Genomic DNA, 24,113 nt, shown 5'->3' on the forward strand with positions numbered 1-24,113 from the left:
ACCTACGACAGGGAACACACGCACAAAATAAAATAATAAATTAAAATAAAAATTGTGTAAAAAAAGAAAAGGATTGTGTACATTGAGTTTCTCGGTTGACATTTTTATTTGATCTTGTGGCTGACCAACAGCTTCAGGCTGTGAGGACGGGCAGCTCGGTTCAGTTCTCAGGAGCGCAGGGTGGCTGCGGGGGTGTTTCCTCTGTTATCTGGGAGCTTTCGTTTCCAAAGCGCCGCTGAAGGCCACCCAGTGGGCAGAACTGAGTGCCGAGGGAGGAACTGGTCCGTAGGCCTCTCGTTTGGCCCACGCACCGCGGAGGAAACTCAGCTGTTGGTGGCGGTTGCTTTGTCTTTGTGAAATCTCTCCGGGTTTGTTTTGTGTTGTTTGCCCCGTATTTTCCCCTCCTCCCCCTTGTTCCTCTCATTGGTTTATTTGCCAGCAGCCTGCCCCCTTTCTAGTCATTAGACGTGACATCAATGTCTTCCCCGTTGGACTGTTTGGTGGCAATCCGCCATCTATTGATGTGATGGGAACCTTTCTTCTTCTGGTCTGATTCGGGGCCTTCCTCTTCCAGCTTCTGCCTCTTGTATTTCGTCCTTCTGTTTTGGAACCACACTTTCACCTGGGCGAGACAGAAAGAGGAGGGGGAGTCACGCATCGAGAGGGGCCCTCTAGCTTTTCCTATGCGGGGGACCACTTTGTAAGAAAGAACCCCGCTCCTTCCCCAACTCCCCAACCCACCACAGCCTGACTTGCCAGATAGTCCAGGACTTGGTCTTCCCTGGCACATTTTACGTCAAGTGTATTGACTGTAATATATATGTATGATATATGTATATGCTTTGAGCAGGGGGTTGGACTAGACGACCTCCTGAGGTGTCTTCCAACCCTAATCTTCTATGATTCTATGATATGTACCGTAGTGCAGTGTAGTGTAGTGATTGTAACATACAGGTATGGTTGTGTATTGCATTACTGTGTAGCGTAATGAATGTGTAGTGTAGTGCAGTGATTTTGTTTGTGTGGTGCAGTGATTGATTGTAATGTAGATGTATTATAGAATAGTGTAGTGTAGCACAGTGATTGTAATCTATATGTATTGTAATGTAGTGACTGTCATGTATGTGTAGTGAAGTGATTGATTGTAATGTAGATGTATTGTAGTGTCATGTAATAATTGTAATGTATTTTTACGTTGATGTAGCAAGCTAATCAAGGTCAACCCTCTATCCCACACCGGGCGTTTACCTTGACTAGCTACAGCTATATAAAAACTACAACGCCTTGTCTCCACTAGGATTTGACATGGAGATAGCCATCGGGATGCAAAAAACACACCTTTTGTGCAGTGAAGCCGTAGCCTATAGCTTATCCAATGCGGATCCCTAGGTGAAACTACAAACATTTGTAGCCTGACAAACATCTGGAATGTCCACACTGGCCTTTTCAAACATGTTAACTACCTTGAGATAACTGGCAATGAATTACAGGAGGTTAAAAACGCAAGGGGCTGGGCTACACTAGGAGCTTCCATCGGCATAGCTGCATGGCTCAAGGGGTGTGAAAAATCCACCCCCCAAGTGATGTAGTTAAGCCAACCTAACCCCCAGTGTAGACAGCACTAGGTCGCCAGAAGAATTTTTCCATCAACCTAGCTACCACCTCGGGTATAGGGGTTACCTACGTCAACGGGAGAACCCCTCCTGTCAGAGTTGGTCATGTCTACACTGAAGCTCTACAGCAATGCCGCTGTAGCGTTTCATGTGTAGACATACCCTCTGTTTGTGGGCCGCCAGGAAGGGCTGCGCGGGCTTCTGCTGGGTCACGGACTGAGAGTCGCTGGCTGTTTTCATTTTCATTTCATTTATGCAGTGCCCAGTGGGCACCCGGAGTAGAATGAGAAGGGATGAAATACCAGAAGGGAGAGATTGGTCCTGGCTTATTTCTGGCCATACCCGAAGCCTACCGGATCTCCATCCCTGCTCTTCAGACCCAAGCTGGCGGGTGAGTTTAGAAGCAGCTACACTTTGTAGGTGCTTATGTGAGCCTTCGGCAGCTCTCCTGTTGCTAGTTTCAGCTTCCACAGATTCAAATAGGGACAGCAAGGAAAGAGCTAAGAGGAACTGGGATGGCAACCCGGAGAAAGGTGCCCCAGTTTTGCTCAGCACAGAGCAGCCCAAAAGGTGACAAAGGGACAAGCATTGCTCAGCAGCTGTAAACTGCAAATTGTGTTGCTTGCGAACAAAATGTTTAAAAAATAATTGTTTTTGACATGAAAGCAGCGTCTGTGAAAGGTGTGAAATTGAAAGCCAGGGACAGCAAAGCCCTCTGTGTATCACCTTCAAACATATATACGCTGGTGGGATAAGTATCTCCACCCTGCTCCCTGCTGGAGGAACCATCTGTAGGAGGCAAGAGGAAAGTGCCGGCCAAATGTCCCTTCATAACCTGGCTTCTCTGCTGAGGAAGAATGTCCCTCTAGCTAAAACCCTTCAATTGTGGTTCGCCAGACCTGGATTCTACTCTCAATTCTGCCATAGGCAAGTCACGTCAGTCGCTCCGTGCCTTAGTTTCCCCACATGCACAATGGGGATGATGCTACTTCCCTACCAGGTGAGGGGTGGGGCGGGCGTTTATCCGCTGTCCTGATTTTCACAGGAGCTGAGCACCCAGCAGCTCCCAGACCAGCTAGTCTTGATGAGGCGCTCAGATCCTCCGGGATGAGCCTCGCTAGCGATACCACCACTTGTAACGTCGACCAGATAAAAAGACAAATGCCAGCAGCCACCTAGGGCAGGATTCAAACCAGCGACTGCAAGGTGAAAGGGCCCCTGCAGCTGCGTGACAGAGTTACCAGGAGGGTGCTAGACGTATGGCTGTGATAGGAACGGCTCAGAGCTCCTGCAATGGCACCGCTCAATTTCTCCCTTGTCTTCACCTTCCTGTGGCTCCTTCGGCTCTATATCTACATTGATCTCTAGTGTGACTCTGCAGTGGTGCCAGGGAACCCCACCAAGTGTTCTGGGGACACGCTTTGCACAGCAGCTGCTAGAGAGAATAAAGTTCCGTTGTGTCATGTAGGCGCAAAGGGTTTTGCCTAGAACAGTGGTTCTCAATCAGGGGTCTGGGGGCCTGCAAGCAGGTGTCGGGGGGGAGGGCAGCATTACACTCACTGGGGCCCAGGGTAGAAAGCTGAAGCCCCACTGCATGGGGCTGAAGACTGGGGCCCTGAGCCCCACCACCTGGGGCTGAAGCCGAAGCCTGAGCAATGTAGTTTCACGGGGGCACCTGTGGCGTGGGGCCTTGGGCAACTGTCCTGCTTGCTGCCCCCTAACGCCGGCCCTGGCTTTTATACGCAGAAAACCTGTTGTGCTGGCACAGGTGGGCCATGGAGTTTTTATAGCATGTTGCGGGGGCCTCAGAAAGAAAAAGGGTTGAGAACCCCTGGCCTAGAACCCAGCAGAGCAGCTGGTACAAAGAGCGCAGGGTGTACAGCGGCTTGGAATAAACATTCACCGCACATTACAAGCCATCCTCCAACACCCATTCAATTAACAGTCAAAGGTTTAAGACTAAGCCCTGGTCCCAGTGAAGTCAATGGCAAAACTCCATCGATTTCCATTGGACCTGAGTGTGGCCCGTATAGGCGGAGAGGAGGGATGATCCTCTGGCTCTGCCTGGGAGATGGGAGACCTGACTCGTTTCCTGTTCTGCCACAGACTTCCTGCATGGCTGGATCACTTAGTCTCTCTGGCCCAGACTCTCGAAGGCATTTAGGCACCTAACACTCATTGAATAAATGAAGTTAGGAGCCTAAATACCTTCGTGGGCCTGGGCCTCCCTAAAATGGGGATCATCTCTGTCTCACATGCATGTTGTGAGGATAAATAAGCTCCTGACCCAGCTCCATGTTAGACAGAGCCAATTCCCTCCCATTTGCTTTCACGTTTCAAGGGCTGATTAAGGTATAGCTATAAAATCTGTGTCCCGGCAGTACCATTACTACACTGCTAGGCACTGCGGCGCCTAAGTCCCTTTGTCAAGCTAACCATGTGTGCCTCAGTTTCCCGATCCGTGCAATGGGGGTAATAGCAACGCTCTACATCACCGGGGTGTTGGGAAGATAAGCGTATCAAAGATTGAGGTGCTCAGATACTATGGTGACGAGGCCACGTGAGTACCTACATCTTCTACGTCGATGCAGAGTTTATCTGAAGCTGTCTGAGGAGGTTCTGTGGGTGGATGTGACTGGAAGAAGGTGAGTGGGTGGCTCTACACGGGGCCTGGACCAGGGGGGGTGCTGAGGAGATGAGATGCCTGTGGCGCTGAGATGTGTGGGAATGCATTTGGGCGGCCTGATGTCCGGGGGGGATGAGGTGTGAGTTTAAGTTGGTGGGAATGTTGCCTTAACTGGTGACTTCCTGGATTTTTAGTGAAATAATTTAGCAACTGTCATTGACAGTTAAAGGTTTTTGTGGGGGACTTTTCTGCTTTTCTTGGGCAGGGGGTGGGAGAGAGACATTTAGCGGTGCTGCTTATCAGAAGTTGAGAGAGACAGAGGGCGAAAACTGGGCAGGCCGGGCAGGCAGAGTGGCACACAGACAGATAAGAAGAGGGAGGCTGGTTAACTCAGGGAAAGCGGCCACATTTAACAACGGTGCTTAGAGCGCGCTTCCACTCCGGAATGTGATGCTGGACAAATTGTGTCTAGATCTAATTTGCTCCGTCTATAAGCACAAAGATGAGCTTTTTTAACAGCCAGGCCGTACACTTGCCCTGGGAATCAATCAGGGTCCTTCTGGCTCTCATACTTCACCAGCAGTTATCGCAGGAGTACAGGGTGTCGCCTTTTTTCCAACCCCCCGTTATCCAAATCCCTTCTTTGTCCCCCATATCCCAAGCTGGGGGACAAGGAAGGGATTCGGATAACGTGGTGGTTCAGACACCAGAGCAGAGAACCCCCGGCCAGGACTGTGAGGAGGAGGGGGAGACGGAGCTCCTAGGCTGCCTCACTGCAGAATGGCAGAACGGCTCCTGCCCTCTCGATTATCCAAACTCCCGATTAGCCACATAAAACCTTGTCATTTTTGGATATTGACTGAGCTGTTTGCTTCCTCATTAGGCACTATTTAATCTTCATCCTATTTATGTCCCCCATTGCTGGAGTATCTGAGCACTTCCCAATTTTTAATATATTTATCCTTACAAGAGGTAGGGAAGTGTCATTTTACACATGGGGAACCAAGACACAGAGATGCTAAGTGACTTGCCCAAGGTCACACAGGAAGTCAGTGGCAGTGAATGCCGCTCTGCTAACACCTTATCCACAAGACCACTCCTCCTTTTCACCAAGGTGCATGTCTGCATGCCACCCCCTGCTCTCTGGAGAGTCATGCACCACTGCCTTTACCTTCTGCATAAAGAGTATGAAGAGATGGAAAAAATGATCAAGGAACAAAATTTCGAGTGTCGGGATTTTCCAGCGTTAACCTATGTTACGGGGAGAGGTCTGAGAAGCTGCAAAGCAAACGGGTGAGTAACCGGCCTCAGAACAGAACTGCTGGCAGCGCAAAGCATGTACCCAGACTGAGTTCCTAGTGTGATCTCATCAGAGCGCATAGGCCTAGACTGAGTCAACACCTGGCTGAGGGGCCTCTGGGAAATAAACAACACCCAGCGTTCTGCTTTGATGGTGATTCAGTCGATGGCCTTATTCCCTCCCAGTATTACTGAGTCTAGGCCCCAGCAAGACACTAGGGGGCACTGTGCTGCTTCTCTGTCCTGACCGCTCCTGGCCGCTAAGATGCCTATGGCACATTTCCACAGGAGCAATGGATGGGCCTGGCTGGATTCCCATTCGGGTAGTTACATTCTGCTTCTCTACTGCCGCATCGATTGGACACAATATTTACTTTCTATCTTCAAGTACTATGCACCATGGTTGGACAACGGCCATTGTCCACATCACAGCTGGCTGCATTTCAGTTGTGGGCAAAATAATCCCTGTCCATAGTTTATGCAGCGATTTAGAATCCTTCACCTTGAACTATAAGAACTGGTTATTTTATTAATACAGATGTTATGCGATACTGGTGGATCCCAGGGAAATCAAAGCACGTGGAATCAGCTCATTTGCTTTCTTAGCTTTAGGGTATTTTTAAAACAATACTTATAGCTGCCTTTCATTCAACATCTCCAAAGCACTTTACAAACTTCAGTCCAACCTCACAGACACAGAGGATCTTGGGAAGTATCATTATCCCCAATGTATAGACGGGGAAACTGAGGCACAGAGCTATTAACTCAATCGCTACGGTCATGCACAAATCAGAGCCCATCCTGACAGCCAAAGTGTTCTAAGCACTAGCGAGCACTTCTTTCTGAACTGTACGCCGCTTGGAGGAATCCATTCCAACATTGCAGGTGCCTAGGACCTGAAAGCCACGTTGCAAAGGTAAACCACCCCTCCCTCACACCATAGGAATTCCCAGGCTGGATCAGTCCTGTGATCCATCTAGCCCTGTCTGACAGTGGTCACAAGCCAGATGCTGCTGAAAAAGTGCAAGAACCCCACATAGGGTGACCAGGGAGCAACTGTGAAAAAATGGGACAGAAGGTGAGGGGTATTAGGCGCCTATATGAGAAAAAGTCCCCAAAAATGGGACTGTCCCTTTAAAAATGGGACATCTGGTCACCCTAACCCCACAGTAGGCAGAGGTAGGAGAATCTGCTCCCCGATCCCTAATAGAAATTGGCTTAAATGAAGTTATTATCCCTTCCAAAACTCTTTGAGCATTAGCTATGATAATGCTGGATATTCTCATCCATATAAATGTCCATCCAGTCCCTCTGAATCGTACTAAATTCTTGGCCTCAGTGACATGCTGTGGCAGTGAGTTCCACAGTCTAATCACACCCTGAATGGAAAAGGTATTTCTTTTTACCAGTCTGCAATTTGCTGCCTTTCAGTTTCAATGACCATCCCTCTTGTTGTGTTATGAAGCAGGGAGAGCAATACTCCCAAGCTACCTTCTCTATCCCTTTCATTGTTTTATAAACTTTTTATCTGCTGCCCTATATACACACGCAAAGTTTTGGACATTATCCTCATCTTGGGAATTACTCTAGGTTAAACTCTTCCTTGGGTTTTCCTCCCAGCTGTGTTAATGCAGGGCCCCGCAATGCACAGGAAAGTAACTCTGCTTGAAATTTTATGCTAATGCAACCAGGTTGCCTGAAATTAAAATGCCAAAGAAAGAGTAGGCAAATCCAAACTCCTGGATGCTTAAACCTGAACCAAATGGGGAACTAGTTACTCTGTCTCCCTCTAGTGGCCGGTTCATATACAGAATAAAAGCCTCATGCAGGGAGCTGTTAGCGGAGTTACTTCTTTCACTCAAGTGGACGAGACCCATACTGCTAATGCTGAAGCTCCTGGCTTCAAACCCTGCTGATGACCCAGGAGATTTGTTATACAATGATAATCAACTGCCATGGAGGACTGTAGGGTTGCGGAACCAAGTTCTGTAGTGAATGGACATTAATCCACTATCATCATGGCTATGTACGCATTTTAGTCTTCATATTGACCGTACATGAGCCAGCCATCAGAGCTATTCAGTGTTTTCTTTCTACGATGAAACATTCTCCATAGAAGTGTATTAATTAACCCTTGTTTCTCTCCACTGCAAGCATAGGAATAAGATACCTTGTCAGCCATTCTCAACCTGTCTCATTCCTCTCTGTGTTGTTATGGGGGTGGGTGGGTGGTGCCTTTGTATTTGGAGGGGGCCTGTGTGAAGCATGCAGGAGTAGCTGAGCAAGGAATAAATAGCACATGGAAACACTGGTTTAACAGCATTTCTGCCCTGTTACTCAGCACAGCACTTGATTCTTTCTGGGTTCTTTCCAGGAGCTTGATCACTGTGGTCCCCTGTGGCCTTAGAATCTCTGAAGTGCCCTGCATTGCAAACTCGCACCGTTCCCTACTGCACTGTATCCTTAGAGTTCAGAGCCTGCCCTGTCCATCATGGCAGAGATGAGATAGGACCGAGGTATAATCAGTATGAAGGAGATTCATTATGGAGACTGCTGGACACAGTGGTTCTCTCGGGCTCGCTAGCTGCCAGGCTGGATAACCCAGCTTGTGCTGTCTATTGACACCACATAGGGTCACTCTTCAGTCCTGGCTGGGACTAAACTGTCCTGGAGTGACCAGAGTCTAACTGCTTTCTGAATACACTACCAAGGCACAGGTCGCCATTGGCCGAAGCCGCTGAGCTCATGAAATCAGCGTCTCCATTTTGTAAACTCCTCACCCCTAATAGCTCTGGAGTTTGTCTTTTCAAAACCCCAGCGAAATTCAATTACAAGAATTTACATTCAACGGAACATGAAGGATACAAATATAAATATGCAAAAGCCAGGGAATGAAAGAGTTAAGCAGTGATTATGGTCAGAAAAGTGACTGTGTAACCATGACACCTTCTTACTCAAGAGACATGCCCCCATCCGAGTCTCTGAGTCAAAGCTGCCCGACAAAGGAAGTTTTCACTCCTTTTTGCCCTGCAGGGGCCAACATAGCTACAAGAGAGGGCGTGGATTCTGTTCCGGCTCATGCATAGTTAACCAAGTTGTTAACCAGATTCCAGTCACAGATCTTTATTGTTTGTGTCAAGGCAGAATTCGGAAAGAACCCAGCTTGTCTTTCTGATGCCCAGGCTGAGTTTGCTGGGCTGGCAGTTAGAAGAAAACATCTTTGGGATTGTCGTCGGAGCAAACTGGATCTGGAGCCACTAAATAAATAAACCCCCACGGTGTCTGTTCTACAGTCACTTTATAGCCCACGAAATGCCCAAATAAATTTGTTAGTCTCTAAGATGCCACAAGGACGCCTCGTTGTTTTTACTGATACAGACTAACACGGCTGCCCCTCTGATACCTGTCACTTTCCAGAGTCTAATGGCACTTTAAGGAGGAAATTCTGATCTCAGTTACACCTGTGTGTAATTGGAATCCACCAGAATCAGTGGAGATATTCCAGATTTATACCGCTATAACTGAGAGCAGAATCTAGTCCCACCTTTAGCCTCGGAATGTTGCCTCAGTCCCAGTGAATACGTTTATATCCCTGTTATTCTGTTTAAACGTGCAGTTTAATACAGTAATGGTAAGTGTAGTAGATACAGGATTAGCAAACTAACATTCATTTGAGGCGCTGAACTCTTTCCTTCCTTAGCTTTTGTGCATTTATTTTCATACCTAGACTAGACGAGATGACCCTTGCGGTCCCTTCTAACCCCATGATTCTATGATTTCTGTTACCTTAACCATCACTGAACAGCAGCCCATGGCTTGGTTAAGAGGCAATATAGTCACATTGGAACCCAAATAGCTTTGCTACAATAAAGCTAGGCCTTGATTGTTAGTGCTGTTATTGTTATTAACAGAATGCTTTGTATGTTAATACGAGGCACACCTCTCATGGGTGCTAGACGCTGGACAGATTGATTTTCCTCTCTGCCCTGCACGCCATTGGATCTATTGTCCATGCATCCCGCAACCACTGTCAATGGGACACTGCAGCTCCTAACATAATCCGCACCTGCTGGCCTGGCCCCACCTCTCTGTCCTAGGTGTCACATAAAATCAGTAGCCGCTCTGGAGCTGCCACCTGTGCAAGTGGGAGCTAGGTCAGATACAACGCCGTTCGTTCCCCACCCCGCAACCCCCCAGGCATAGCCAAAAGCAGTGGCAAGAAGAAATAACATAGGAGGCCTTTCCCCTTGAGATTGCACAGCACATTTCGTCTTCCAAGCCCAAATGTTCATCAGGAATCCACGCAGCATTCTTTTCAGGGGGTGGGGAAGGTTATTCCCTCCCCTCCCCCCACATGTCATAGACAGGGAAACTGAGGCAGAGGTACTGTGACTTGCCTGTGGTTGCTGATTCAAGCTCAAGACGGCGTGGCTCCCAGAGGCCACTAGCACCTCTCCCTTCTATGGGGGTGTCTAGTCCTCCAGGGTAGGGCCCCACACTTCCCTATGGGGGTCTCAACTAATGGAATTTCACCTGTTTGGAGGGGGAGGAATTTTCCCCATGGAACAACGAGCGGTTCTGCCTCCGAAACCACAGATCAGCAGGGCAAGGGGCATCCACTCAGAGACCCCTGCCATTCTCACTGCCAGCCCGGCTCCCGCGTAGCAAGCGGCCATTCTACCCTCACTGCACCTGTAGGACTTTAGCAGTACACATTCACCCTCTTCCCCCGCCCAGTTTCACAGCTTGGTCATGCAGGTGCACCTCCATCTATGCTTTCCTGGACTGCCAACTGGGGTGGGCTGGCTTTTCCCATTGGGGGTGGATGACAGAAGGGACCCAACAAAGCATCCCAACTGAGCCCAAGTTTTTCCTGGGGGTAACTGGGGCCTTTGAATGAGGGTTTTGAATGATGGGATAATAAATGCTAGGCCCAGCCTTGCTCTCAGGTCAATGGCGAAGCTACCCCTGACTTTGCCAGGAGCACCACCGAGCCCTCGCCTGGTGATGGAACAGAACCACCCAGCCATGGTCTTCCTCCTGCTTTGCAACTGGAGTCACCTCCGAGACCTGCCTCTAGCAGAACAGGGTGGTTTTCATTGGCCAAAAAGCTTCACAAAAAGTCAAGCAGCATTTTGTCAATTTCCGTTGGCAAAATTATTCCAAAACCACACACACACAAACACACACTCGATAGCCACACAACCCCTCCATCCACACCTCTAACACAGAGCCACAGCTCCTCCTAAACAAACCAACGCACACAGCACATGGACTACACATGCATCCCGGCATCAGCACGTCACAACGAACCCACAATCCCTCCAACACAAATCGACACACTCACGTCGTGCACAAACGACGCGCGCATTCCAGTTCAGCATGTCGCACCAAACCCTCTGACACCAATCGACACATACGTAGCACACAAGCTACGGACACTTCCCCGCATCAGCACTTCACATCAACTCCTCCGACACAAATCAACATGCACACAGCACACAAACTACACATGCATCCCAACATCAGTGCGTCACAACAAACCCACAACCCCTCTGACACAAATTAACACACACAAATTACACCTGTATCCCGCATCAGCATGTCACACCAAGCCCACAAGCCTTCTGACACAAATTGACCCATAGAATCATAGAAACGTAGGGCTAAGGCTGGACCAAGTATACATCACAGTACACAGACGACGCCCCATGTCCCCCAGCATCAGCACTGGAGTTGTGCGTGTGTGTGTCTTTGGGGGCCGGTTAGGCAATTTGCACTTCTCTCATCTGAAATTAAAAATATATATATGTGTGTGTGTGTGTGTGTGTGTGTGTGTGTGTGTGTGTGTGTGTGTGAATGGGATGAGAGAAGGTGCATGTATTATACAAGAAGGATGCTATCACGGATGCTAGACTTAGGACCAATGTATTGTCCTGTCTGCCCCACGTGCTATGGATCTGTTCTCCACAGGCTGGACACAGACTACGCACACATCACAGCATCAGCACATCACACCAAACCCCAATCCCCTCCTTCTCAAATCCACACATAAAGAGAACACAAACTACACATACATGCCAGCATTATCAGCACAGCACCCACAAACCCCCACTCCCCAAACAAATCAACACACAGCACACAAACTACACACACCACACCCCAACAGCTGCACAGCACACACAAACTCACCACCCCTCCTAACCAAATCAACACACAGCACACAAACTACACACACCACAGCCCAACAGCAGCACAACACACAAACTCACCATCCCTCCTAACCAAATCAACACACAGCACACCAACTATGCACACCCACCCCAACGGCAACACAGCACCCACAAACCCACCATCCCTCCTAACCAAATCAACACACAGCACATAAACTACACACACACACACCCCAACGGCAGCACAGCACCCAGAAACCCACCACCCCTCCTGTTAGTGGGTATGGTCTGGATCCCCTGTGGGCACACCCCAGACTGACCCCCATTAGTAGGTGTGTTATAGCCCTGTTGAATCTATTTCAGCCCCCCTCTCTGGTGCCCATGCCCCAGCCTCAGTCTCTGTTAACTCCATAGGACAGGAGATTAGTCTCCCTTCTATACACCTCATATGCTATATCCAAAGGCAATGTCTGGGCAATACCCAGCTCTTTCCTGGGCTGGGACCCAAAAGGATGGACAGGTGTGGGTGGGTCTCTTCAGACCCCTCTCTACCTTCTTTCCGGGCTGCTCCAGATGTTGCTCTCTGGTCCCAGTTGTGCCTCACTCCAGCTGGGACACTGCACCTGCCTCTTCTCAGGAGCGGAGGCAGGTGCTTCCAAGCATCCCAGAAAGTCTTAGCTGAGACTGGGACGAAGTTCAGAAATCAAGTGCCAGAAGAAGAACTGCTCAGAGATGGGGCAAGGTCCCGCCTTGAGCGCCACACCTCTGCAGGCGAGAGTCGGCCCGAGAGTCGAGCTACTGAATTTGGGGGACATTTAGGCAATTTGCAAGTCTCTCATCTAAAATCAAAAATATGTACGGGCATGTTTATATGTGAGGCTCTGTGTGGGTGCGATAGGACAGAAGGTGCCTATGTTACGTAAGAAGGGTGTTTGTGTGAGAATCTTACCTATGCGATGGTGCGTGTGTCATGCATGACGCACCATGTGTGTCTTATATATGATGAAGTGTATGCCTTATACTGGCAGAGTGTGAGTGTGTGAGATGTGAGGTGTGTGCATGTATATTTTACACATCATATACCCACACTGTAGTAATATATGTGGTGGCTATAAATGTGTGTTACAATCTGAGCTACACTTTTTAATTCCTCTTTTCAGAAGAGTGGCTGGGATAGATTGATTCCAGCGACCAGTCGGGGTCTCTGTCAGTACTTTGATGCCCATTCGTACAGTAATACATATGTTTCAGGTACAGCATTTGTGTATTTCTCATGGAAAATTGGTTCTTCCCCCCGCACACACTTTACATGATCAAATATAAATTTTAAAAAGCTAGAAAGCTAAATGAAAAAATAAATTAATAACACTACGCAACTGGGCTGAAATCGAAACGTTCCCTTTGGAAACAGCTCTGCTGCTGCATTTATGAGCTAAATTACTTTGGTGATATTTCAGGGCCAGGTCTGATCCTCCTCCTCCTGTTTAGCATCTTACTCCTAAGGATTTCTGTGGGACGCTTTGTGGAGTGAGGTCATACTGAAATGCTATTAACGGCTCAGAATCTGGCCTTAGGTTAGTGGCGATTCCAAAGAGAAGTCTCTCCGTGCAAGCCGCCGACCTGTGTTCACTGAGTGAATGCAGATGATAAATAACCCTGTACTAGAAAGCTACAAAAATGCATCCACAGGATTTCTAGAACTATAAATATACAATATTACTGAACAGAGACTAAAACGTGAGATTCCGCCCTCTTTCTGTCTATACACATGCACATCCGCCCAGATTTAGAGATACACGTCTTTCAATTTTCTGAACAAATTGCAATTAGACTTGGGGCAACGTAGCACAATCCCAAGGACTCCTTGACCCCCTGGGGCAATATTTGACGGCTGTTGCCTTCAAAACTAATTGGCATTTGTTTCATTACCCTTTTGGGGGTTTTCTGAGAGCTGGCTTCATACGTGAGGCATGACAGAAGAAGCAAAGAAGAACACAGGACCGCAGAGCATGGGTGATGACAGTGGATGGTAAAAGGCATCCCAGCGATTGACCTGTCTCATTGGATTTGGGGTGAACACATTTAAAATGATCCCCCGGGGTTCAAAAAATTCCAAATGGGGATATGCAGAACCAAAGCACTGGGGAGACTGGATCTGGATCCAAGTCTGAATTCTGTGGCTCAGCCTCATCTATCTATCTATCTATCTATCTATCTATCTATTAAACCAGTTTTTCCAAAGGTTTAAAGCTGTTCCTGAAATTATGCCCGATAACCCAAACTCAGAAACTTTTTTAATCCTGGGGCAACTTTTTGCTGCTGATTTCTTCCAAGAACCTGTGTGCGCGTGCATGCATGCGTGTGTGTGTGTATACATACGTGTAAATTTAGTTATATATTTATACCGTATAATATATAGTAACACAGAATTTAGCAAGATTCAAAAACAGATTGGCCACTGATGTGGATAATGAGAACATCCACGGCTACATTAGATTGGATAACAACATCGAAGGAATATAAACCCTCCTAATTCAGGGAATAAGACAACCACTGACTGAGGGGAGTAAGAAGAAACTTTCCTGATGGGCAGCTTATTCCATACTTGTCCACTGTGGGGAATTTAGCACCTTCTTCTGAAGAAGCTGATGTTGTTGGACACAGCATACTGAACTAGATAGACCTCTGGTCTGATCCAGTCTGGGTATATTCCTTGGTTCCTTCACCTCTGCATCTTTTCTCTCTATGGTATATTGTTACATCCACATTCCTATCTATACTATTTCTGGATTTCAGTTTTTCTTAACACTGTAAGGAAAAATGCCCTTGTAAAATCTTGTCCAAGATGGGGGAAAGTTTCGATTAAAATGAATCTCCATTCCTCTTTAATTTACAGCAACTCCTGACTTCTATTTCTTATCTGGCTCGACTTCTACAAATTGTAACAGGTTTCAGAGTAGCAGCCGTGTTAGTCTGTATCCGCAAAAAGAACAGGAGTACTTGTGGCACCTTAGAGACTAACAAATTTATTAGAGCATAAGCTTTCGTGGGCTACAACCCACTTCTTCGGATGCATATGCATATGCATCCGAAGAAGTGGGTTGTAGCCCACGAAAGCTTATGCTCTAATAAATTTGTTAGTCTCTAAGGTGCCACAAGTACTCCTGTTCTTTTTACAAATTGTAACGTTTGTCTATATTAACAAACAAGTGCAATAAGGTTCCTTTTTTGCAGTGTTACATGCAATGGAATAATGCTACAGGTCATGGGTTTTATAGCAACGCATGTTGTAATGATTGTTATTAGCAGGAATAGTTATCCCATAATTATGTATAAGTTAAAAATTAATCCACAGAGTATCGTTCCATTAGCCCAGGACTTTGGGGGAAATGATCTTACAAACATTTGTACTGCTGGTTCTCAAGGCCTTGATATACTGAATAATAATAATCATAGTAAACTGATTGAGCAAAGTAGGGGAAAGTCTTATCACCTACAGATAGCAGGGAGTCAGCCTGGGAGTTAAGCTAGTCAGATTTGTTGCCTTTATGGTTGTATAGTGTAATCAGATTAGGAGTACTTGTGGCACCTTAGAGACTAACAAATTTATTAGAGCATAAGCTTTTGTGGGCTACAGCCCACTTCTTCGGATGCATATAGAATGGAACATATGCATATATGCATCCGAAGAAGTGGGCTGTAGCCCATGAAAGCTTATGCTCTAATAAATTTGTTAGTCTCTAAGGTGCCACAAGTCCTCCTGTTCTTTTTGCGGATACAGACGAACACGGCTGCTACTCTGAAACCTGTAATAAGATTGCGTCTTTGAAGTCCTGAGGAATTTCCTCCCCTTCCCAGATATCCTTATTCCTTACTGATTTCTTGTAGATAGTTGACAGTTTTTTGATTCGACAGATACAAGGGACAGCCAGCCAGACCATAATAATAGGAACCTAGTTTGCTAAAGGAAAATGATTCTGTGCTCCATAACGATCAGTCCCTTGGCCTGCAAATACAATTTGCGCTCAGAGGCGCTAGTCCTTGAAGTGTCTTGTCTGAGTACGCGCCCACCCTCACTCCTGTGTCTGCCCAGCGTGGGCGGCCAGAGGAAAGCGGTTTGCACAGCAGAGAGGGAGCAGCGTCAGGGAAATTGGCTGCACAGCTGTGCTGAGACCCGGGATGACCGATCTGGGAGCCTGCTACACTGCCTGAGGCCTGATGCCCTCCCACTTCACCCCAGTCACAGAGGTTTTAGGGTCCCCTTTGAGTTCAGGCCCTGATACAATTGTTCCCCTCTGTGCCCCCCGCATGAAACATGTGGCAGCTACTGCACCCCTGCAGCCAAGCAAAGGGTGACCTATCCATTTCTGCATGGCACATAGCACCACAATGAAAGGAGGAAGAGAGGCTCTGGAAGGAGGGAGGGAGGGATAGAGGGAGGATGGATGGATCCCTCCCCCTGAACTTACCTGGGTCTCGGAGAGGCTGAGGCTGCTGGCCAGCTGTTTGCGCTCAGCCCCCACCACGTAGTGGTTCTTCTCGAAGGCCCTCTCGAGCCGCAGGAGCTGGGACGGGGAGAAGGCCGTGCGGATCCGCTTGGGCTTCCTGGCAAAGGGCCCGTGCAGTAGCAAACCCTCCTGAGACACCTCGCTCCCTGCAGACAAAGCACCGAGAGTCAGAGACGTGCCAGGCCAGGACTCACTCCCCAGGGCGCCCCCCACTTCTTAGTCTGCCCAGCCCCTCCCTGCCTCACCAGCAGCCTGTCCCGCTCGGGAAAGGTGTGAGTGTGTCCTGGGGGTGACTCGCCCCTTTCTCAGGGATGGGTATTTGCAGGCTGCTCCTTTTCCTCTCCCCGCCATCCCAAAGGGCTGCCCTTCCCCCCACCCTGATCTTCATGCGTGGGAATGAAAGTCCCTTGAGCAGCCTCAGGATTGGGGAGCTCTAGGGAACAGAAAGAAAGAAAGAAAGAAAACGAAAGTGAATAAAGAAAAACAAGAAAAGAAAAAGAAAGTGAAGAAAGAATCAAGAAAAGGGACAAGAAAGCAAGTGAAGAATAAATCAAGAGACAGGAGGAAAGCCAGAGAAAGAAAGTGAAGAAAGAAAGAATCAAGAAAAAGGAGGACAGGAAGGAAGGAAGGAAGGAAGGATAGAGAAAGGAGGACTGAAAAGAAAGAAAGTGAAGAAAGAATCAAGAAAAAGGACAAGAAAACAAGTGAAGAAAGAAAGAAAGAAAAAGGAGGACAGGAAGGAAGGAAGGAAGAATAAAGAGAAAGGAGGACTGAAAAGAAAGAAAGTGAAGAAAGAATCAAGAAAAAGGACAAGAAAGAATCAAGAAAAAGGACAAGAAAGAAAGAAAGAAAGAAAGAAAGAAAGAAAGAAAAAGGAGGACAGGAAGGAAGGAAGGAAGACTAAAGAGAAAGGACAAGAAAGCAAGTGAAGAATGAATCAAACACAAGAAAGCGAAAGGCGCACACAGAAGGGACCTGTAGGAAGACGTGGCGGTGGGTGATTTCTGTGAGTTGGCGGTGGATCGATCCGGCCTCCTGCTTCCCCCCGAACAGGGAGACAGCCCCAGCCCCCCGCGAGCGGCCCCGGCCCGCAAGGTGAGCGCCGCGCCGCGCCGCGCAGGGACCTGCCCTGTAATTAAAGGCCTGGCCGAGTAACGAGGCCGCGCTTATTGGTGCCCATAAATCACGGGGAGGCTCCCTTTGAAACGGGCCTTATCTCTGCCCCCATCCCGCGCGGGGTCAGGCCGCGGGAAGAGCGAGGTGCTGCCGGGACCGCCGGGAGCCCCCTGACAAATGACCTGGTGGCGGCTGTCAGGACCCTGCACTTAAGCAATTGCAAAGCGCGCGGAGCTTTTAATTAACTGCTCACCCCGGGACAGGGAAGGAGGGGCGGGGAAAGCCGGGGAGCCCCGGCCAGGGGCCCTGCCGCGCCTCGGAAACGGCCCAGCCTAGCGGGAGTCCATGGGGCGGCATTCACCGCCCGCACTTGTCCCGCTGCGGCCCTGGCTGGGAAAAGGAGCCGCAAAAACCGCGTCATTACATCCAAAGTCATGGGAGTGACTCCCGGCTACAGCGGGGTCGGGAACACAGGGGCGATAGCCGGGAAAGCAACAGATAGATAGATAGATGGGTGTATGGGGATAGATAGATAGATAGATAGATAGATAGATAGATAGATAGGGGGGGTGTATGGGGATAGATGGATAGCTGGGGGGTGTATGGGGATAGATAGATAGATAGATAGATAGATAGATAGATAGGGGGGTGTATGGGGATAGATGGATAGCTGGGGGGTGTATGGGGATAGATAGATAGATAGATAGATAGATAGATAGATAGGGGGGTGTATGGGGATAGATGGATAGCTGGGGGGTGTATGGGGATAGATAGATAGATAGGGGGGTGTATGGGGATAGATGGATAGCTGGGGGGTGTATGGGGATAGATAGATAGGGGGGTGTATGGGGATAGATGGATAGCTGGGGGGTGTATGGGGATAGATAGATAGATAGATAGATAGGGGGGTGTATGGGGATAGATGGATAGCTGGGGGGTGTATGGGGATAGATAGATAGATAGGGGGGTGTATGGGGATAGATGGATAGCTGGGGGGTGTATGGGGATAGATAGATAGGGGGGTGTATGGGGATAGATGGATAGCTGGGGGTGTATGGGGATAGATAGATAGATAGATAGATAGATAGGGGGGTGTATGGGGATAGATAGATAGATAGATAGATGGGGTGTATGGGGATAGATGGATAGATAGATAAAACAGAAAGAAAAAAGAGAGTAGAAGAAGTAGAAATAGATACATATGGTAGGTAGAAAGAAAGAAAGAGAGAAAGAAAGAAAGAGCAGAAGAAGTGGAAATAGATAAGTTAAGTGTAGAAAGAAAGAAAGAAAGTTAGTTAGTTATTGGCTAGAGGCGAAGAAGTGGATCAGAGATCTATGGTAAAAAGACAGAAGTGGAGCTAGGTACATTAGCTCCGGATGGGAAAGACCGAGCACTTCTTACACACATCTCCCTTTGTCTGAGTGACCCCGTCCCCCCAGTTTCACCGACGCAGCAGAGGAAAGTCGGGTGGGAATCGGGGAGACCCCTCGCCCCTTTCCGGAGGAGAAACCCCTCTCTGGGCAAACCGGGCCGTCTGGAGAAGCGTCTCCTCGCGCTGGCGCTGGCCAGGCTGCCAGGGAAAACAGGAGGCTGGATTAGGGCACGGGCCGGCGGGCAGCCTTTGGCCATTGCACACTGAGGCGGAGCCCGACCCAGACAGACCCAGCCAGGTCTACACTGGAGCCCAGCGCGCCCTGACTCTACAGCTGGGGGCCCGTTTCTCCCCCATTCCCAGGCCCCCGGGGGTTTCCACCTCCTATCTGCTCCCCGCTGCGCCTCCAGCCAAGTAACCGGGCACGAAATCCCAGCCGCGCCCTCCGGGAGCAGTGCAAAGTTGGTGACCAACGTCCCAGCGAAGCGGCTCCGCTGGGGAATCGGTGAGAACCGGGCTGGCCTGGCCCCAGCAGCGATCCGGGAACGGGCTACCAGCGAACCCGGCCGCATCCCCACTCGGCTGCAGCCCAGGTGGTGCGGGAGGGAGAGACAGACCGGGCTGCGATCCTTTAGGGCCAGGGACCTTTCCCTCGGGCAGGTTTGTACAGCGCCGAGCGCCGGATCATTGACTCGGGGAGGCTCTGGGCGCTGACACAAATCAATCGTCAATAAAGCAGCGGATACATGTCAGGTGGGGGGGTCCCACCCAAACTGGTGGATGGCGGGACACTCCCTCCCCGCAGCCGCTCTCCGCTGAAATGCCCTAGAGCAGGAGGCGGCAGGAGGCCCCCCGGTGCTAGCCATTCAGAAGGGAGCTCCAAGCGCAAAGCGGCCCTACGGTGACTTTTACACTTCCCCTTGTAGCCCACTTCCCCGCTCCGCCTCCCCGCGAAACAGCAGCATCGCCGAGCCTAGGATGGACAGAAACGATTTGTTTTGGGGGTGTTTGGTTTGTATATTGGGCGGGGGGAGGCGGGTGCCACATGGGATCCAGGGATCTTTTTGCCCCTGTGGTTCCCGGCCCAGAAGCAGGGCGGGCAGCGGCGGGGATGTCCGGCCGATCCCCTCCCGCGAGCAGGAAAAAGGGATTTTGCCCAAAGAGGGAACTTGCTCTGACCCCCTGGATTTTTTTTTATCTGTCAGGCTAATCAGTGCTGCTGACACATAACAATTTCAGCAATCTCGCGAGCGGCAATTTATTGCTTAAGCAGGCATAGCCAGGAGCCAGGCGAGAGAATTTGCTGCCGAGGAGATAACCTAATCTTTCCCTTCCCGCCCAGAACAAAGCCAGCCTTTGATGATCCCCTGCTCTCTTTTTACTTGGTTTAGTGTATGGAGTGAAAAGCCTAATGTGGATTTGCATTTATAACTCGGTAATGAGGACTGGGGAGAGGGGGTGGGTGGGGAGAAACACCCGAATATCTCAGCCGCTTTGCAATCCCAGCCTGGGTCAAACTCCTTACACAGGCTGTTTTCTTAACCAAAAAAAAGAAAAGAAAAGAAAAGAAAAAAGTCTCCTTTTGGAGATTAGGTGCAAGCGAAACCTTTCCCTTGGTTGTAGAGAATAGAAGAGAAATGTAGAGAATAGAAGAGAAATTGAATATATATATACACACACACAACTGCAGGAGCTATCATATAATAATTGCTATGTAGAAATCTGGAGGAGTTTGTGGGTATGGAAGGACGAAACATTTCCAATATATTATGCATTTTAAAGAAATAATTCTCTGAGCCATACACCCACGTGGGCATAGGGAATTATTTTTTGCATAGGATTCAAATTGGATCTGATACACAAACACACACCTAGCCACAGGTATGCGCTTATTTACGCGTGTCAATTACTCGATCTATTTCTATTTTTCAGATATCAAAATGACGTATGTAGGTTAAATGTTTTGTTATAAATCGAAAGAAGTAACAGACAGCCACGTGAATACACATCACATCCAGGGTTCAATTATGTACCAGCTGTGACAAAGTAAATGCGTGCGTGTGTGTATATACACAGAGAGAGATCGCCACCCCAGCCACATAAAAGTATGTAAAATTATATATAAAGAGATGAGTATATTTGTAAAATAGAATCCAATCTCTCTATACTGTGTGTATACACTAAGTGTATAATATGAACTTTATAGGCTACGTTATATCTGTCACATACCATGGAGGCGCAGATATATATAGCTAATTATATATATCTAAGCAAATATAATTATATGTAATTTTCCCACGTGCCTGGCCTCTAGACACTGGGGCTGATCCTTGCTTTTACAATCAATGGCAAAACTCCCCCTGACTTATTGAGTTCAAAGGCACCCGGGGACGGATCCCTTATTCGATCATTGTACTTCTCTGCCCCCAGACCCGCTCAGATCTATTATTATAAATACCCCAGCGCAGGGGGCGAGGTTTCTCCCACTCCCAACGCGCCCTGGGAAATGCGAGCGCAGCTCCTACATTTCTTGCTCCAGGTTTTTCTATTTCTTCTGGGAAACTAGATTCACAATTACCCAGGGGTTGTGTGCACCAGCGCCCACCCAGCAGCGTCCGAACGCTGAGACCAGATGTTCCGGGAGAGGACAAGAAAACTTGAGCTGAGTTTACGAACAAGGCTGCCGAAGCAACAGTTTTAACGCCGCAGACCTTTCCCGTGGGTTTATTTCGTAACCTGCCTCTCTGACGTGAGATTGGGCCATGAACAGCCCATGGACAGGGAGGACGAGTTTAGTTCGCGTGAAAACAAAAACGAGCACGCGAAAAAAAAAGAAAAGAAAAGAAAAAAGAAATTAAAATAATAATAAAAAACCAAAATCAAAATCCAGAGAGCTTGAAAACAACAGCCAATAATTATTTTAAAAGGAAACATTCGATTTACTACAGACCCGTGTTTTCTATCTACACACGCTCCTTAATTCGTTCATATTTGTTCCTTAAAATATAAATACGCTCGTATACTTTTCAACATCTCAACTACCGCGTTCATATATTATAAATATCGCTATAAACGAGATCTTAGTAATCCAATGTTTGTATTTTCCCTTGAAACAGCGATGCATTGTTTTCAAGTCTCATGGTTCTTTATCTATACACACACAAATCGGCACATATACAGATACAGGACTACACACATTCATGTTTGTAATTGTATTACATGCATATACTGCTTGTGTAGATTGTTGCACTGGAAATATATTCGTGTATTAAAGTGTCAGAGAGTCCTATGGAGAGAGAAAGAATACATATAGCTATACACACCTATATCTGAGCATGCAATAGAAACGCAAGCTCACAAGAAGATAGATAGATAGATAGATAGATAGATAGATAGATAGATAGATAGATAGATAGATAGATAGATAGAAAGAAAGAAAGAAGGTGGGTGAGGTAATATATATTTTAATGGACTAACTACTGTTGATGGATGAGACAAACTTTCCAGCTACACGGAGCTCTTCTTCAGAATATACACGACAATACACAAGCAGTATATGCATGCAATACAATTATATATATATACACACACACACATATTTATGTATGCATTTGTGTAGACGTGCATATGTGTGCAAGCTGCTTCAGAAGAGCTCTGTAGCTTGAAAGCTTGTCTCTGCCACCAACAGAAGTTGGTCTTTTAAAAGACAAGTCTGAGGGGTAGCGCTGTTAGTCTGTATCCACAAAAACAAGGAGGAGTCCGGTGGCACCTTAAAGACTAACAGATTTATTTGGGCATAAGCTTTCGTGGGTAAAAACCCCACTTCTTCAGACGCATGGAGTGAAAATTACAGATACAGGCATTATTATACTGACACATGAAGAGAAGGGAGTTACCTTACAAGTGGAGAACCAGTGTTGACAAGGCCAATTCAGTCAGGGTGGATGTGGTCCACTCCCAATAATTGATGAGGAGATGTCAATACCAAGAGAGGGAAAATTGCTTTTTACTCCATGCATCTGAAGAAGTGGGGGTTTTACCCACAAAAGCTTATTCCCAAATAAATCTGTTAGTCAGCCGGACTCCTCCTTGTTTCTTTAAAAGACATTACCTCAACCACGGTGGTTCTCTTATATCTTGGGACCAAGAGGGCTACAACACTGCAAAGAGGATAGATAGATAGATAGATAGATAGATAGATTAGATAGATAGAGCATGCTGAATGCAAGAAGAAATCTACAGCAAGAAATTGTTCAATGCACTAAAACTCTTCCCTTGCATTTCGTATGTGTGGGAATACGCCTGGATCTACACATGTCCAGCACACACCTGCATAGACCCACTATTTCCTGGACCCCAGCTAAGGGAAGTGGCTGGCTGGTTTGCCCGATAGATCTGTCGGTGCGTTTTGAAGGGGAAGGGACAAGGCAAAGGACAGGGGCAGCGACAAGCCAGGGAAATCCCCTCCCTTCCCGAGGCTGGCGATTCCTGATTTACCTTGAAAGCGGTGCCCGAAGAACCTGTTCCTCAGCACCCAGGGGTAGAAGTTGAGGGGGTCTCTGTGCTGGGGGGCGAAGAAGGAGTGCGGGTGCTGGAGCTGGGACGCGCCCAGCTGGTGCGGGTGGACGCTCAAGGACGGGTGGCTCACGGCCTCTGGGAAGACCAGCTCCGGGCTGCTGTACAGGGACCTGCCGGCTGCCGCGCTGTGAAAGCCATTAACAAACGCCTCGGCCGCGGAAGGGTTGGGGTAGTTGAGGGCTGTAGGTCGGATGGGATCCTCTGAAGCCAAGTGATTGTCCTTCGCCACCAGCGACTCGATGGTGAAGCACCGCTTAGCTGCTGGCTGGAACATGGTTTGGTCTGGAGTGAGCTCTTCGGAGGCGGTTGTGCCTCGTGTGTGTGTGTGTGTGTGTGTGTGCAAAAGATCCCCCCCGAAACACACACACAACTCTGCCCCCCACCCCACCCCCACCCCCCAGCCCAGAAGAAGTGCAAGCAGGTAAGCGCGTCTTTCCCAGCGAGGTGAAAGCAGCCAGGGAGCTGTGATCCAGGCAAACTTGTCCCTTGCAGAGAGGAGAGCAGAGTCCTGCAGGCAGGCTGGGTTGCTTTGGAGGCGGGGGGGCTCCCGCAAGACGCACACTCACACCCCGGTACACAAATCCAGGCTGGCTCGCCGGAGAGCAGTACAAATAAGACTGGTACCTGGCAAGGACCATCTGATTGGACAACTCACCTGCCCTAAGGTTGGGGAGGGCAGATGGGGAGAGAGATCTCCTGAAAAAACTGGACTGGAGCCTTTGCAGAAGAAGCAACGCAAACTTGGCAGGGCTGCGGCCACAGGGGCTCCCGGCTCCTCCATTGGCTAAGCCACCTTCCCCAACACACACACACACACACACACACAC

The 24,113-nt window shown here is 48.4% G+C and overlaps 1 protein-coding gene across 1 annotated transcript; it reads right to left on the reverse strand.

Annotated features, from left to right (window-relative positions):
* Window positions 1-454: 454 nt before the first annotated feature.
* LOC135879518 (homeobox protein EMX1) lies at window positions 455-23,560 on the reverse strand. Its single transcript, XM_065405533.1, has 3 exons — window positions 23,206-23,560; window positions 16,181-16,365; window positions 455-622 (listed from the first exon to the last, which is right to left on the reverse strand). Exons 1-3 carry the CDS (start codon window positions 23,558-23,560, stop codon window positions 455-457), a joined length of 708 nt encoding a protein of 235 aa, XP_065261605.1.
* Between the last annotated feature and the right edge of the window lie 553 nt (window positions 23,561-24,113).

The sequence above is a fragment of the Emys orbicularis genome, chromosome 5 (assembly GCF_028017835.1).
Source record: "Emys orbicularis isolate rEmyOrb1 chromosome 5, rEmyOrb1.hap1, whole genome shotgun sequence".
NCBI classification, from domain to species: Eukaryota; Metazoa; Chordata; order Testudines; family Emydidae; genus Emys; species Emys orbicularis.

What these genes read in the sequence shown, in the direction of transcription:
- LOC135879518 (XM_065405533.1), bottom strand. Translation starts at nt 23,560, where the DNA reads ATGTTCCAGCCAGCAGCTAAGCGGTGCTTCACCATCGAGTCGCTGGTG. An exon ending in CTTCGGGCACCGCTTTCAAG is followed by an intron (nt 16,366 to 23,205) that starts GTAAATCAGGAA and finishes CTTTGTCTGCAG; the next exon opens with GGAGCGAGGTGTCTCAGGAG. An exon ending in TCAGCCTCTCCGAGACCCAG is followed by an intron (nt 623 to 16,180) that starts GTAAGTTCAGGG and finishes TGTCTCGCCCAG; the next exon opens with GTGAAAGTGTGGTTCCAAAA.